The 17868-nt window shown below is 39.9% G+C and overlaps 1 protein-coding gene and 1 long non-coding RNA gene across 4 annotated transcripts in view; one reads left to right on the forward strand and one right to left on the reverse strand.

The window, feature by feature from the left end:
* LOC127526086 (uncharacterized) overlaps nt 1–17868 on the forward strand; it is a 289571-nt gene that overhangs the window by 41078 nt on the left and 230625 nt on the right. The window lies entirely within an intron of this gene.
* LOC127526081 (cholesterol 24-hydroxylase-like) overlaps nt 1–17868 on the reverse strand; it is a 191937-nt gene that overhangs the window by 29529 nt on the left and 144540 nt on the right. For 2 of the 3 annotated variants that reach the window (XM_051920165.1, XM_051920166.1), the window contains exons 3-5: nt 14736–14817; nt 14067–14140; nt 3405–3491 (exon numbers count right to left, since the gene is read on the reverse strand). In XM_051920165.1, the coding sequence (XP_051776125.1) occupies nt 3405–3491; nt 14067–14140; nt 14736–14817 (243 nt within the window). The remainder of the gene's footprint in view (nt 1–3404; nt 3492–14066; nt 14141–14735; nt 14818–17868) is intronic. The other variant, XM_051920167.1, reaches the window with a different exon arrangement.

A 17868-nucleotide genomic window follows, 5' to 3' on the forward strand; every position in this document is an offset into this window, starting at 1 on the left:
TGGGATGGAGTGAGTTCAGCACAGGTATGTTCACTGTTACAACAACATGAGTGATAGGCAAAACTCCGCTGAACTTACCTTGCCTCGAGTTTGGTGAAAAGACAGAATGGTTTGGGAATTTTGGCCAAATCTTAGAAATGCATTGAAGTCAGTCGAGTAGGAGAAACTGGACTAGTGGATTATAATTGTGCAGTGGTCATTTAAGTGTCCCTGAGGGCTAAGGAAGAGTCTGCCAATTATGCTGGACTAATTACTATGGCCAAGCAGTGACCTGAGCTGTGTTGTAGCCATGCTAACCAATGTGCTGCTGTGCCTCACAGAGATAACGTTATGTCACAAATCAGGCTGCATCGTCGTTTTCTTGAGCCGGCTTGGTTACAGAGAAAACTCACTTTCACTCAGACAGAGTTCAGAGAAATGCTGGATCAGTTGTGGTTACACTCAAGTCTCATATCTCAAGGTAATAAAAACCTTTATAAGTGTTTGACTGCGTGATGCACTTGGCTTAACCTGTGTGAGATGCTTGCCTCGTGTGTCATGTAGCCCAGCACCTCTGCAGGGAATCAGCTCTCTACAGGAAGCCTTTGAATTCTTTTAATTTCAGGAAGACACAAACGGACCTTTGAAAATGAATAAAGTTTGAGTTTTGCCTCTGGACCAGATATGCAACAATTAACAGAATTAAATATCAGAACAGTAAAATTTCTTGCAGACAGTAGCACAGGAGCAGGGTACATGAATTCACTGAAGCTTGGCAAAAACAAGATACAGTACATCAGATATAATAATGATAGAATTTAATATCAGAACTAAAATTGATAGAAAACAAGAGGAGCAGGAAAATTTCCAGAAGCAGAAATCATGAATTCAGTGTGAGGCTTGCCACATAAGAGCTACAGAAAACCAGTGGGAGAAAACTGAGAACAGCATACAAGGGACTGCTCTAGTCCCTGGAATAGGCAGTAAGGGGCAGGAAATCTCCACTGATCCAGGACTTGCCGAATCCACCAGCCGAAACAGCAGGAGCTGCAGCGCCAATGACTTTACCAGGTACCCATTTTGATGCTGGATTTGTACGAGAGGGGCCGCTTATGCTCCAGCATCTGGGTGATGAAGGACTCGCACTCTGCGCTAACAAGAGTAATGGAGGGCATGGAAGAAGAAGAAGAAGAAGAACTGCACACTGGCCACCCCTGGGTGTTCACTTCTATTCTCTGTTCTGTAGCTTGCTGACTATGAATCTATGATGCAAGGGAGGAGGATTATCTCTTCAGGGGCCTATCCCACCCAACATTGGCCACTACAGCTCTGTGATATCATGCTGGCCTCACAAATCATCATGGGGCTCAGGGGAAAAAAAAAAGATTGCCTAAGCTGGCTGCACAGCGAATTTTCAGGGGGAAAAAAATTGGCAAACAAGGTTACTAGCGAACACAGCAAATTTCACTGATCAACACTAATCAATACAGAGAGGACATGCAGGTGATGGGTGTATCAGAACAAGATGCAGAGGACAGAAAGATATGGAAGAAGATGATCCGCTGTGGCGAGCCCTAACGGGAGCCACCAAAAGACGAGGAAGAACACTAATCAATATACAGATTTATTAAACTTTATACATTTTGACCTTGATATATATAATGAGGTCCTAATATTAGCATGTAACCTGGCATTTATACAAAGTGATACTAGGAGCCTAAACTGAATACCACTTAAGCCGACTGAAAACTCCTAAACCTAATGAAAACTCCCAAAGTCAGAGAAGGGCTACAAATAATTATTATCCAAAATTCACAAATCACCTTTTACAAGAGTTCCACTATACATAACCTTCATTACACGGACCATTATATCATAAAAAAGACAAAGCATAGTTTTTTGGGATACATAAATGTAATGCTTACATTTAAGACAGTAATTCTGTATGAAAATGAAATGTTAAGCCATGTTTACTCCTCTTAGCTCAGAATCAGAAACAGATCAGAATCAGATGTTCATTCATTCTAAACATTTACAAGGGGGCTTCGCCCCCTGCTTGCTTCACTCGCCTACCCCCGCCGTTTTGAACCCGTGCCCGCTGGGCAGCCGTAGTTTCAGACGCGCGTTGTAGGAGCTTGCGTTGTTTTGAACCCGTGCTTGCCCTGCTTCTGCGGTTTGAGACGCGCGTTGTAGGTGTATATCCGTCACTCGAGCTCGTTCGGTTTGAACCTGTGCCTGCTTTGCCTCCGCAGTTTCAGACGGTGGGTCGCGTTCGGTGTTTTGTACGATCCCAAGCAGCACATTATTCCTAACTTCACTCCGCAGTAGTGCCACGCACAATATGGCAGTGACGCCTGCGCCTTCACTACGCAGTAGTGCCACTCACAATATGGCGGCAACGCCTGCGCCTTCCGTATTATGTCGGGTTTTACCATGCTGTGTAGGCGCCTTTGCCTTTCGTACTTTCCCGCGCCTTTCGACGCGCGATGTAGGCGCCTGCACCTTCTGGGTCTGCCTCCGCTGTGTGGTGTGGACGTTTAACTGTCGTTTTTTCAGCCTTTATATTCTGTATCTCGCTGTGCATGTGTTTCGTGGTTTTTTGAAGCTGTTGCATTCCAGTTTTCATCATCTGTAACCTGCTCTCCATGTGTTTGGCCCCGTTCTTTAACTTCTTTATGACGTTTTACTTTGTTTCCTACTCTGTCTTTTATTTCTGACCTCGCTTTATCCCGCTTGCGGCATGTCAGACTGTTCGTAGTCTCTCCCGTTTCACTCTGGGGATGGGGGCTTTGTGTGGCGCCTGCGCACTATGTCTCCTGCGTCCATATCCGGTTTACCAATCTCGGTTAGTAATATGGATTATAAATCGCTGCATATGTATGTTCGTTTTAAAAACATTCTTCACTTTGTGTCTTGCTTTTCCAAAAGGTGCATAGTAATACGAGGGACGTTTAAAAAGTTTCTGCACTTTTATATTTTGGTTAGAAACAGTGAAGGCGGGAAGAATAGTAATTGGGCATTAAAAAGTTGGTATGACGCTGGAAAAATTGCATCGCAAACGAAGGTGACTATGTAGAAAAGTGATGTCATTTGTTTTTGGATTTCTTAATAAATAGAGTTAAAAAAAGGTGTGGAAACTTTTTGAACGTCCCTCGTAAAATGTACCTTAAATGCGACGTCCATTCTTACAGGACAATTTAGGTAGCCTTTACTATTTTTAAGAAGTCTTTCTCACATAAGGCATGCCTTTAACTGCGGGTGAAGGCTCTGAAGTTTTCCTAATTAGTTCATTTAAAGCAGCTAAAGTATGTGAAAACCAGGTGTAATATACTTCACTTTACATGCTCCAAAGTGAAATATTTTGTCATTTTGAATTCTATCAATCAGAAACACTAACATCAAAGGTCATAAAAATCAGTACTTACGTTCGGCTGAAAGCTGGATCCATAATTCTACGCTGATGGTACCAGCGATCATGGTTTATGTCAGTCACAAGTCCAAGTCCAAAAAATCTTTGTAAAGAAAGAAAGCATTGTTAAATTCTCAGCAAGAATTAAGAAAGACTTTGAAAAGTATATATGTATTAATCTGTTTTGTGTTATCTAGTAGACAGGGGAGCTTTTCAGCCTAGATAAGACATACAGTCTGGTGTAAGAATGTCGAGCCTCTCTACAGCCGTACATTAAAGGCCATCATTTGTCTGCATGGACCACGCCATTATGGCTCTGTACTTTATATGGATGGCAAAAATGGCTTTCAGGGCCAACCTATATAAGCCATCTGTGCTCCACTTCATTACATACCCAGTTCAAGCATAGGGGTCTCATTGCGTGTGTTTGCCACATCAAAGGGCAGACAGCACCACTGTACTTTCCCCGCCAGAGAAAGATGACTTTTCTGATATTCATGTGGAATTTCTTCTACCTTAGATCGAACAATTTCTATTTAATTGGTAGATCACCCTATTAAACTGCACAATTTCCTGTTTTAGTGAGCATATACAGTATATTCGGAATATATCAATTCTTTTTTTAATAAGGTGCACTTCCATGAATAAGCTTCAAAAAACCCTTTAGAACATTTGCCGAGTTGTTCAAGGAAATAATACCAGAGGGAGCAAACCAAAACAAATAACATTTATGTCCACTCATATGAAATGTCAGCGTGATCAAATGAAATGGTAAAGGCTTGACTGAAATCGCAGTTCGGTTTTTACATAAGACTGTACAGCTAAATTAGTAGAATGTACACTGCACTGTGAAGGAGGAGAACGCACATCCCAGGTGAGACAGGGAAATATACATTACCCAGACGGGAGGCCAGAGCGGCGATGAAAGCGTATTGGCCTCCTCCTCCTCCTTAGGATCCCTATGTATCGATAGAGGACACTGACAGGGGAGGACCTCCCTACTTTTCTTATGGCCCAGAAATGTTTCCTAGAGGATATGATGTGGCACTGAAAACACCCCCGGATCTGGCATAAAAGGGAGCCCTGCTGCCAAACATGAACGAGTCAGAGTTGGGAGGCAGCAGGCAACACTCAACGGAGAAGAAAAGGAGGAAGAACTGGTGATTTATTATTCATTTATTGTATTATTGTGGCTTACGTCAGGAGAGGATTGTGGAAAGTGTCTTGGGAGAGAATAAAAAGCCTTCATTTTATCCTACTAATTTGTGGTGTACAGTGATCCCTCGCTATATCACGCTTCGCCTTTCGCGGCTTCACTCTATCACGGATTTTATATGTAAGCATATTTAAATATATATCACGGATTTTTTGCTGGTTCGCGGATTTCTGAGGACAATGGGTCTTTTAATTTCTGGTACATGCTTCCTCAGTTGGTTTGCCCAGTTGATTTCATACGAGGGACGCTATTGGCAGATGGCTGAGAAGCTACCCAACTTACTTTCTCTCTCTCTCTCTCTCTTGCGCTGACTTTCTCTGATCCTGACGTAGGGGGTGTGAGCAGGGGGGCTGTTCACACACCTAGACGATACGGACGCTCGTCTAAAAATGCTGAAAGATTATCTTCACGTTGCTACCTTCTGTGTGCAGCTGCTTCGTGAAGCGACATGCTGCACGGTGCTTCGCATACTTAAAAGCTCAAAGGGCACGTATTGATTTTTGACTTTGTTTCTCTGTCTCTCTCTCTCTCTCTCTCTCTCTGCTCCTGACGGAGGGGGTGTGAGCTGCCGCCTTCAACAGCTTTGTGCCGCGGTGCTTCGCATACTTAAAAGCAAACAGCCCTACTGATTTATTTGCTTTCCTCTTTGTTTCCTTTGAAAAGGAAGATATGTTTGCATTCTTTTAATTGTGAGACAGAACTGTCATCTCTGTCTTGTCATGGAGCACAGTTTAAACTTTTGAAAAAGAGACAAATGTTTGTTTGCAGTGTTTGAATAACGTTCCTGTCTCTCTACAACCTCCTGTGTTTCTGCGCAAATCTGTGACCCAAGCATGACAATATAAAAATAACCATATAAACATATGGTTTCTACTTCGCGGATTTTCTTATTTTGCGGGTGGCTCTGGAACGCAACCCCCGCGATGGAGGAGGGATTACTGTATTGCCGGGTCTGTGGTTTGGGGCTCTCTGGTGCCCCCTTGTGGTCTCAACTGCTAAAGGAATTGCTCAGATTATCCAAAGGGTGAATTACTGAAGGGCGGCACGGTGGCGCAGTGGGTAATGCTGCTGCCTCGCAGTTGGGAGACCTGGGGACCTGGGATCGCTTCCCGGGTCCTCCCTGCATGGAGTTTGCATGTTCTCCCCGTGTCTGCGTGGGTTTCCTCCGGGCGCTCCGGTTTCCTCCTACAGTCCAAAGACATGCAGGTTAGGTGGATTGGTGATTCTAAATTGGCCCTAGTGTGTGCTTGGTGTGTGGGTGTGTTTGTGTGTGTCCTGCGGTGGGTTGGCACCCTGCCTGGGATTGGTTCCTGCCTTGTGCCCTGTGTTGGCTGGGATTGGCTCCAGCAGACCCCCGTAACCCTGTGTTCGGATTCAGCGGGTTGGAAAATGGATGGATGGATGGATGAATTACTGAAGGTATCACACAGACAGGTTGGCACGGTGGCGCAGTGGTAGCACTGCTGCCTCGCAGTTAGGAGACCTGGGTTCACTTCCCGGGTCCTCCCTGTGTGGAGTTTGCATGTTCTCCCTGTGTCTGCGAGGGTTTTCTCTTGGTGCTCTGGTTTCCTCCCACAGTCCAAAGACATGCAGGTTACGTGGATTGGCAATCCTAAATTGTCCCTAGTGTGTGCTTGGTGTGTGTGTGCTTGGTGTGTATGCCCTGTGGTGGGCTGGCACCCTGCCCGGGGTTTGTTTCCTGCCTTGTGCCCTGTATTGGCTGGGATTGGCTCCAGCAGACCCCTGTGACCGTGTAGTTAGGATATAGCGAGTTGGATAATGGATGGATCACACAGACATATTTGCTTGTTTGCAAATAATATGCTTTTAACAATTAAATTCTATATTCTCAGAAATAAATTACAAAAATGTACACTGCTATTACTGAATGACAAACAGTATTGAATTAAATCTTTGTATTACAGCATTCAAAGTTAAGAAAACGAACAGGCAAACTGCAAACCAATATCTGAAACCAAGATCTTCCTGTCACAGGAGCAGATTGAAATCAAGTCAGTTTTCACAAGGCCTGGGAAAACATGAAGTCGTGGCTTTCAGTCATGGATGCAGAAACAAAAGGAACGATGATTTACAGTATACACTGCACCTACTGTGATTGAAGGCTCATTTACTTCAGGGGGCTTAGCATTATCAACATCATTCAAGGCTTCATTGCTTTGAAATGAAATCCACTTAGATTAGTATGGCGGCATGGACATTATTTATGATCAAAAGGGTCCCCAGTCCTCCAGGGCATGCGCATAAATGGCCAGAGACCACCCAGAAGTGACTAGCAATGCATAAAAATCTTGGATAAAATGCTACTGGGAATAGATTTCCTGCAAAGATACTGGGGGCCTTATTTATAAAAATGTGTGTGGAATGATCCTAAATCTGAGCATACAGCATGATTATTTCCATAAAGATTTCATAAATGATTTATAAAAATTTCCTGTACATGAATAAATATTCCTAGATCCTCCACTCCTGGCCTGTTAATAAATAACAAATCACCTTAAATTTGTGTGCATGTGAACAACCACACTGTATCTACCCAAAGAATACCCTAAAGAATCTTCATATGTTTGGATATAACTCCATATAAATGGCAAGAAATCGCCCATCATTAAAAAGGCAAGTGAATGCTAAGTTCAGGAACAAAGAAAAATCTCTCTCCAAATGACATAAAGGTCCCGATGAAAGAAAAAAAAAAATTTATTTGGCATCCTAAGCACTGGAGTTACTGGAAAACCACTGTATACTACTTGCCAAGCTGTGACATTAGTGCTCAGTAAAACAGGCGACCAAAATCTGGCAGGCAAGCAAAACTGGAGTAAGACTGGCCTGAGATTCTCCCATCCTGCCTGTGGGTTCTCTTTGGAAGGTTGCCTTTTGCATGTAACTTGTACACTGAGAGATTTTGCACCTTCACTGGAACAGTGAGATCATGCACATTAGAGAACTTAAAGCATAAGTTTGGTATTTTTTAAGTGAAAGATACATGACCAGCTCCCCTGTGCCCATCACACAATATCTGAAAATAAAGAAAGGTGATGGTCTAAGTAGGGTTGATCTCTCTGGTCACCTAAACATTGTGACGGTGTTCTTAGAAAAAACAGAAAAATCAACAATTATGGAAATGTCTGCTGTGGCAGAATGAGAGCAGCAACAAGCCATGGAATTAAATAACGGGTTTAATTAACAGCAAGAATCAGCTTTTCATTAAGAGACTGGTTGGAGTTTGAAATCCCAGCTTAGCTGGTCATCAGTCGGCTCGTTCCACATCTCATTTCTGTTTGGCTGTCATTTAATGAAGAAAGGAATACATTCAGAGGACTGAATCCTTAAAAACAGGGCTATTAAAATGAAGGGAAAAGGAGTTAATTAGCAGTGAAAACTGGTCACTGATTAGGAAAAGGGTCAGAATGAAAACCTGCTGCCACTGCGGCCCTCCAGGCCAGGAGTTTGACACCCCTGCTCTAGATTGCCTCTTTTTCCTGCATGATTTGTCTCAAAAACTAAGCCACATTTTGCCATAACAGGCTTAACCTTCGAGTTTGGTATTTTTCCGTCCTCAAGAAACTGTGACACACAGACACACACCCATCATCGATATAGTGATGTTTTTGATATCAAGGGACCTTAAAACATTTGAGATCCATCGAAAATGGGAGACTGAAATTTTTGATGAATCTAAAACTTTCACTCTTCAACACAGACAACAGGTTATGGTGGGACAGGGTGCAAAGCAAAAAAGTGATCACTGCTTCACTGTGATCACTGTAGATGCATGCATGGATGGACAAAGAATTAATTTCAGGAGTCTAGCACAGAGGCCTCACTTTAGGACTGATTTTTAAGTCTCACTCCTGCCTATCTTACAATATTTCATCCCAAACCTGTCCACACCCTAACAGGTTTGATTCCATGCCATCTTGTTCCAACTGAGTGTTGATCTAAGCTGTCTAGCTCAGATGGAGTTTTTAGTCCACTTACAACTGTAACCCATAGGATAATTTGCTACCAATGCTAAATGTGTGACTCTAGCTAACTGTGATAAATACACTGGGCCTATAAGCTACTACTGGTTGACAAATTCTTCCTTCGTATGCCAAACTGGGAGATGACTTTGTGTCAGTTCTGTGTGTTGACTGTGAAGGCAGTGTCTACAGTTGGTAAGACTGAGTAAGGTGACAAGCTATGGTTGCTATTAAAGCCAATCAGGATTACAAAATTACTCAACAGACAAGCTTCTGCATTCTTCAACTGACTCAGGGTTTTTGATAAATGCAGGACTGACATTGAATTAGACAGTCATTTGCATCCATTTGCTTAGCAATGTCACATTACATGACATTTTCAGCGATTTTCAGTTATGGCCTTCATTTAATCTTAAAGTTTGGAGGCAGTCAGTGACTTTGTCTAAATAGTCCATGACTTGCTGTGATAAAATCGGAGGCTAATTTTGTCTTTAGTCACAGAGGCAGGTTCTTTGTGCATGAGAGCCGACAACCAATGAACGCTTACCTGGAAGTACAATACATATAATGCAGCGATGAGGAACAAGGATAGTGGATGGATCTCACAAACACAAAAGAACCTTGTCTGTCTGATATCTCATGTTTTTTACGTACCGCAAAGGAATGGAAAAAGGAAAGAAAGGGGTAGGGAGTTCAGCTGAACTCGCCATATCTGTCAAACCTTTGTACAGCACCGGCTTTGTCAGGAAGCACATTATCTGGAAAAGGGGCAAACACGACTGTGCTGGAGTGGTGGCTCTGAGGCTAAGGATCTGTGCTGGTATCCAGAAGGTTGCCAGTTCAAATCCCCGTCACTGCCAAAAGAGATCCTACTCTGCTGGGCCCGTGAGCAAAGCCCTTAACCTGTAATTGCTCCAGAGGCGCTGTACAATGGCTGACCCTGTGCGCTGACCCCAAGGGGTATGCAAAAACTAACAAATTCCTAATGCAAGAAATTGTATAAGGCGAAATAAAGAACAAAAAAAAAGTTGTCATGTACTCGCTAAATTTGACATGCTCTGTGATTTTCAGCCATGCAAACTGACATGGTCTGGCAATGAGATCAGTAACTTCATTCAGCAAGTCTGACACACCCCATGACTAGAAGTCACATAATGTGATATTAGCTTTTTTGGATTGATATAGTAGTTTCCTCTGTTTTGAATGTCTTATGTGAGTCTATAAGGGTACATGGTTACTGTGCACATTATAACAATAGAAGGTCAGTTCTGACATAAGACAGAATTGAGAAGCCAGAACGTGCCAGAATGGCCGGATTTAATATTCACTCTCCAGGCTCATCTCATCTGCCTTGGCTGTTCTGTAATAAGCATATCAATAAGCAGATTTCTTTTTTTTTTTTTTTTTTAAATTTTATTTATTAATTTTATTGTAATCATTCCATACAAATAGATCAATTTATCCAAAAAAGAATTGAAGACAAATCAAACCCCACCCTTGAGAAGGAGAGCATGGCCAAAGGAGAATTACTTAGGGCTTTTTAATAGGGCAAAAATAATCAAAAGAAAGGAAAAAATATATATAGGTAAATAAAAAATGGAGAAGGGAAAGAAATGCGGAAATAATTATTTCTTCTTATTCTAAAATATTATTGATTAGATCCTGCCAGGTTTTGAAAAAATTCTGTACAGATCCTCTAACTGAGAATTAGATTTTTTCCAATTTCAAATAATATAAAACATTGGTTTCCCACTGACTTATCAGAGGAGAGTTAGGATTCTTCCAGTTTAACAAAATAAGTCTGCGTGCCAAAAGTGTAGTGAATGCAATCACCGTTTGCTTGTCCTTCTCCACTTCAAGTCCGTCTGGAAGAACACCGAACACAGCTGTTAATGGGTTAGGAGGGATTGTGATACCAAGGCTGTCGGAAAGGCACTTAAAAATTTTGGTCCAAAATGATGTTAGTTTGGTGCAGGCCCAAAACATGTGACCCAGTGAGGCAAGAGCTTGGTTGCAGCGTTCGCAGGTTGGATCTTCCCCTGGAAACATTTTGGACAGTTTTAAGCGAGACAGATGAGCTCGATATATAATTTTAAGTTGAATAATTCTATGCTTTGCGCATATGGAGCTCGAGTGAATTCTCTGCAATGCTACCTTCCACTCCTTTTCTGATATATTGATTAAGAGATCTTTTTCCCATTGTCCTCTTGGATCTTTGAAAGGAAGGGACTCTAATAAAATTTTAAATAATGCGGAAATGGTGTCTAATTCCTCGAAATTGAGCAGTATTTTTTTCAGCATGGTGGAGGGTACGAGATGAGGAAAATCGGGCAGTTTCTGTTTAACAAAGTTTCTAATTTGAAGATAGTGAAAGAAATGTGTAGCTGGGAGGTTGAATTTGGAACGTAATTGTTCAAAGGATGCAAAGATATTGTCTATATAAAGATCTCTGAGCAATTTAATCCCAAATCTTTTCCAGGTATTCAAAACTGGATATGTTTGCGAGGGTTGAAAGAGGTGGTTTTCCTGCAGGGGTACCACAGATAAAAGATTTTCCATCTTAAAATGCTTTCTAAGTTGGTTCCATATTCTGAGTGAGTAAAGCACAATTGGGTTATTAGTATATTTGCGATAACTTGCATTTATTGGAGCGCAGAGCAGGGAGTATAAAGAAGTACTAAAGGATTTTACTTCTATTGTGGACCAAGCCTGTGTATGTTCATTTATTTGTGTCCAGGTTTTTATGGCTTGTATGTTTGCTGCCCAGTAATAAAACTGAAAATTAGATAAAGCCATGCCACCTTCTGCCTGAGGTCTTTGTAGGGTCGCTCTTCGATACATGAGTGCTTTGAGTTCCAAATAAATGAGGTTATAGTTGAATCTAATTGCTTAAAAAATGATTTATTGATATATATTGGAATGTTTTGAAATAAAAAAAGAAGTTTAGAAAGGATATTCATCTTAACAACGTTAATTCTTCCGGCTAGAGTGAGATGAAGGGTTGACCATCTATGCAAGTCTTGCTTAATTTTTTCCATACAGACGGCAAAATTTTGTTGATAAAGAGCTTTATGTTTACTTGTGACATTTACCCCTAGGTATTTAAACTGATCTGCTATGGTAAAAGGTAGGGTGTCCAATCTAATATTATATGCTTGTGAATTCACTGGAAAGAGTATACTTTTATTCAGATTAATTCTGAGGCCAGATATCTTTTGAAATTCTGTAAGTGCTGTTAAAACTGCAGGCACAGTGTTTTCTGGGTCTAATATATATAAAACCATATCATCTGCATGTAGAGAAATTTTCTGTTCCAGTCCTTCTCTGATAATCCCCTTTATCTGATAAGAATTTCGACAGTGGACCGCCAGTGGTTCAATGGTGATTGTAAACAGCAGTGGTGACAAGGGGCATCCTTGTCTGGTGCCACATTCTAGCTTAAAGTAATCTGAACGAATGTTGTTAATACAAACTGAAGCTTCTGGATTGGTATACAGTAGTTTGATCCATGCACAAATATTCGGGTCAAACCCATATTTCTCCAATGCAGTGAAAAGGTAGTTCCATTCAATCATATCAAATGCTTTTTCTGCATCTAATGATAATATCATCTCTGGGGTGTTTGACTTTGTTGGTGAATACACTGTATTACATTAAACAGGCATCGGAGATTGAAAGATAAGTGTCGGCCTTTAATAAATCCAGTTTGATCCTGTGATATTACCGAGGGCAGCAGTTTCTCCATCCTTCTAGCTATAATTTTTGAGAGTATCTTAACATCATTATTCAGGAGTGAAATTGGTCTGTATGATGCACATTGTAACAAGTCCTTATTTTGTTTAGGAAAGACGGTGATTAATGTTTGACGAAAAGTTTGAGGTAGAATTTGATTGTCTCTGGCTTCTGTAAATGTTGCCAGTAAGAGGGGAGCTAGCTGAGTGGAGAATTTCTTATAAAATTCTATGGGGTAACCATCAGGGCCTGCTGATTTCCCGCTTTGAAGTGACTTATAGCATCTAGTAATTCTGATAGTATCAGAGGTTTATCCAGTTCCTCAGCACTTAAAGCATCTATTTGTGGTGTCTGTAATGTATGCAGAAATGCATTCAATTGTGTGTTGTCTTCTTTGAACTCAGTAGAATATAAGATTTTATAATAATCTCTAATTATTAATAAGCAGATTTCTAATCAGTTTTCACTTCTGGCTAAAAAGGAAAATAGCCTGCTTACAAAAAATAGTTTGTGCATCTTTTTGATAAGATTAAAACATGGAAGTATGAACATTGTGTCGCTCATTAGTGACAGTCTACAAACAAAACAGTGGCCTTTCTAATTGATCACACATATTGAAAGCTTACTTTATGCAGCAGAATGCTCAAAACTTGATGTGATACGAATGTGCAGTGAGTCTGGCAACTTTTTGGTTATTATGCGGAAAACAGACACTGCCTGTGTTTCACAATCAACAATATTACATTTTTTATGTCGTGTGCTGGGGGTGCGACTGTCTGTTTCTGTGATTTCATTAGCTTTGTCTAGGAATCCAGATTATTAACACACCACTCTTGATTTACTGGCTGACACTTAACAGATATACAGTACACATCAGTGCCATAGACCACTGCACAAAGCCTTTAGATTTATATTGATCTACAATATGTTTTGGTTGTATTTATGACATTTGTGTAATTGGTTATACATTGTCACAAACATGCACATGGGAGGCAGCTAAAGGGCTTGAATGAGAGTAATTCCGAGCCAGACCGGGAGGTAGCGGAGTGCACTGACTCTTTCTCTCGCTTTTCTATAGACCGTTCACAGGAAATTCCACCTGACCCTGATGATGTCATTCTTGGTTCCGGCCCCTTGGACGTCACTTCTGGGTGCGAGCCTATAGATGAAGACCCTTCCAGTTCCTGCCCCTTTGATGTCACTTCCTATACTGAACTTTAAAGCCGCCACCTTTCGTTTATCCCCTCAGTTCTGTTCTGGACTCTAATCTGTACACATCAGTACAAACCTTTAAACCATTTTGCAGCCAGGGAATAAAATACAGATGGCTGCCCCAAAACTTTGTGTGGTTTCTTTGATTTTGTGACAACATACATAAATGTAAAAATAATGATTTTACACTTAGTGAAAACACTTAATATAATTTTGTAACAGTGTGAAAGAAATCCTTCCATATGTCGTAAGATGATAGATTATTACAAGATATGACAATCTATTAACTTGGAATAAAAATAATTAAGTAAGAATATACAAGAAACATAATATTTTAACACTGAAATGCAGCAAATACCAAAAAAGTGGAGAAAAAGTACTGAAAATTAGTTTATAACAGACAAAAACTCAAGATCATTCAGTTCTCAAAACTTGTATATGTCTGACCTGGTGACTTTTGAGTACTGAAATGTTCAATTAAAGCAGCGCACAACAAATATACATTTATCTGACATTCCTTTAAACTAGTGATGCCTACCTCTGTCGGAACAAAGAAAACAGAAGCTTGTAACTGTTTGGCTCCTTTGTATACTTCTGTGACATCAGAAGCTCCTAAACAAAGGAGAACAACATTATACACAAACTGAATAAAATGTGAATTTAACAGAAACAGGAATTCATAGAATTTATAATAACACATTCTAGCTATGAATTTGTTTTTGAAGAATATAAATAGTTACCAAATAAAAAAGAAAAAACTTAACTATGAATAGATAAGCAGATTTCAGGAAACAAGCAAGAACCAGATAATCAAAGCTGGGTGTCTGTCACCAAGTGTTAAATCAGAAACAACAATGGTGGATCAGAGAGGCCTGCTGATATGCTAAGTTTATGAATCAGGGCATCCCTGAGGTTTTGATTAGTGGTGCTGAGAGTGAGCTACTATTAGGATAAGAAGGGAAAATCCATATTATTTCAGGAGCTTCTTTCTGATTTTTGTGTGATATTTTTTTATTATATAATGTTGCTAAGCATTTAAAAAAACTTTACACATTCCCATATATAAAAATAGTATGGTCTGATCATGATATACAGTACTACAAATTCATTTTCTTTCCTGACCCTCCTAACTAATATGCAGAAATTTACTGCGCAAGATCCTTCTTTAATAAAGAATAATTGATGGGTTTAAATTTTCTAGGCTTACCTTAACTGCCTCTGGACTGGTCACAATCAGAAACACCTGGTTTAGCATATTCATTCGTACAACTGGCCCATATTCTTCAGCCCTGAAAGATAACAACCTGAATGTGAAAGGAATCACATAGATGTATGTATAATTTTACAAATTTCTACTACAATTGAGAATACAAAATTAAGTAGATTTGAAAATGTATTTTTTGTATAGTAGATGTGTATGTCTAGCATAACTTCTTTGAGCACGCTTTAAGCCAGCTGAAGGTTGTAAGCAGGTGGGACCCTGTCCTAGCAGCACTAGAAATGAAGTTCCATCTATCAGAATTAAATAGTATCTCATCTATCTGTCTAGTGTAGTCGCTGAAGTCGGAAAAACAAAGGGAGACAAAAACACCAATTTAAAATAAAAAGCAATTTCTTTATTCTTGGTGAGAGGAGGCAGGCTGCCCGCCTGCCAGCTCCAGTTGCTACTGACAGGTCAGATCAGACAACCTGCTCAAAAAAGGAAGTTAGCTCAGTTTTATACCAGTTTGTTTGCTAAACAAAAAGAGGAAGTATGTCAGTTCAATTTGAGGTCACGCAGAGTTTGCAAGTAGTTTAAGATGACACAATAAATCAGTACGTGCAGAAGAACACGGTAGTCAGCATGTCCAAAGTCCCAGGTTCCCCATCCAAATTAGGCTATGCAATTCAGCTATGGCTAGTTTTACAGAGACAGCACTTTGCAAAATATGTACTGCCCTATTCTTCTGCACCATCAGGGTTACAACACTTCAACGGCTATGTGGCAGTTACAATTTAAGAATCTTTACTCAGCTTATAAAAGGATTAATGTTATACTGTCGGTTAATGCACAGCACATTCTTATTATAGCTTACATTTCAGTTAATAATGTTTTTTCTTACTCACTAGCTGTCTATCTATTAGTATTAGATAGTATCCTATCAATCTATCAGTCAGTATTAAACAGTATCTATCTATCTATCTATCTATCTATCTAGGCACAAATCAGGAATCAGTATATCAAAGCAGTACCAAAGCAGGGCATCTTTATATAAAGTGTGCTGGACCGTACAAGTAGGCTTGCATGTGGGAAGGTATGCAGCATGCACCTCAGCTTCCATTTTGTCTTGTTCCTTCTTATCTATTTGCAGTTCTTGTCTTGTTATTTCCAGGTATTTTTTGTCATCCTTTATAATCTCTTAGGCTCCTTGGTAACTCTCTGATGTTATAAAGAGTTGTCTGTAACACTTTGTCAGCTATTTCACTTTTGTATATACAATATTTCATATATAGAAGTTGGCATTATTTATTTAATTAATTCAGACTACCATGTTCACCTTCCAAAAACTTTCAAATGCATTCAGCGATACTTCACAGCCCATTATTCACTAAATAGTGTTGGTTTCAATCAAACATCTTTGCTTCCCATTTCTTCCAAATCTTCCCCATCATCTCTTCTATTAGCCAGTGTTTCTTTTCTCTGTTTTGTTTCTTTCAGTCATTTAGTACACCTTCTTTTAAATCTAACCTTTTTGTGATGGAAGCTAACCTGCACTTCATTACTAAGGACATTCAGGCCTTTTTGGAAACAAGATTATTTACTTGCTAGCTGTCCTACTCATCTAAGATGGGTTGATGTCTAAGTAATCAGCACAGGCTGCCTGTTTCTTATTTGATAAATGGGTCGTCCATTTGGTCTGATATAAATACACACCCAATCCCTTTCCCTTGTGGTGGCCTTTTCCTCTTCGGATTGAGGCGTCCATTTTTCTGTATTTCCTCCGGGCTTTGGTTGCTCACCTTACTTCTCTTAAAGGTCAGAGTGTTTTGCTGGAAAAACATGGCAGTGGTCTCTACCAAATTGGATAAACTTAGCAACTCTAGCCTGTGTTGTGTTGGAGCTTTGGTTTCCTGACATGCAACACTCATCCACTGCCAACCATGCAAAGTTCTCGGTCATTAGCATTACAGCTATAAATCTTGTTCATGTGGCCTGAGCGAGTGCAAGCAAGTTTCAACCATGCGGCTGTTGGTGGTGTACAACTTCAGACAACAGAACAGGCCGATAAGACCAATTTTCTTATTTTTAGACCCTTATTTGGTATTTTTGATTTATTGATCCTTCTTTTACATGTTTTGCCTAATTTTACATTCTTCTTTTTCATCCTAACAACATGTTGGGTACACAGGTACACAAACACATGTGCCTTTATTAAGGTGTATAAACTGATTTCTGTCCATCTGGTGGTAACTCTCTGTTGGACGTATTCAGTGATAACGTTTGCAGTTCACCATCTATTGGAATGTATTCTGTGGTGCATGTAGTAATAAAATTATGAAAATTATGAATCCCCTCCATTATGAAGCGGTTTTAGTAACTTCATCAGTCCTAAAATGGTGTAAGACTGCTTCTTAACCTCAGTCGTTGCATGCATATGTTTATTGCCACTAATAGTTTTATCCTGTAGAGCTCCACTGGTACTTTTACAACATTAGAAATTCTCAGGGAGAACAGAATATGAATATTTTTCATTTTATAGATCGACTTCTCATATTTCAAAGTCAGGAGGCAGCAGGTGAACAGTAAGAAGTATACTGGATGTGATAAAACTCCACTGCAGGGCACACTCAGGGTAAATTAGGATTATTATCAATCCCACATTTACTCTTCTACCTGAGTATTCACAAAGAAAAATAAACCAAACTGTTATCTGACACCATACGGGCCCCAAGTATTTATTTTCAGATCAGTGCTGATGTCAAAGCCTTTGGAAAAAAAGCCCAAAACCCTGCCTCTATGTTTACAGTACCTTTTACTCTAATTGTTTATTATACAAATATTGTAGATTTTAAAGATGAAGTAAAGTCTAAGTAGACAAGTCATTTTAGCATTTAAACTAGTACAGTTTTACTGGCTAAGAAATGGTGAAATAAGCAAAATCAAAACGCACACACACACAAGGTCTCAGATGACAACAAAAAAATGAAAGCATATTCAAGTTCCATTTGAAAATGAGCATTTTGAATTCAGTAAGAGTGTTTTCTTTTGTTCAAATGAAATCTCATTGTGGAGTATTTCAGTTATGAAGATATGTCCTTGCATCCTTCAAAGAAGCGACAGCAAATGCAATGAAGGAATA

This window comes from Erpetoichthys calabaricus, chromosome 16, assembly GCF_900747795.2.
Source record: "Erpetoichthys calabaricus chromosome 16, fErpCal1.3, whole genome shotgun sequence".
Taxonomy (NCBI): Eukaryota; Metazoa; Chordata; class Cladistia; order Polypteriformes; family Polypteridae; genus Erpetoichthys; species Erpetoichthys calabaricus.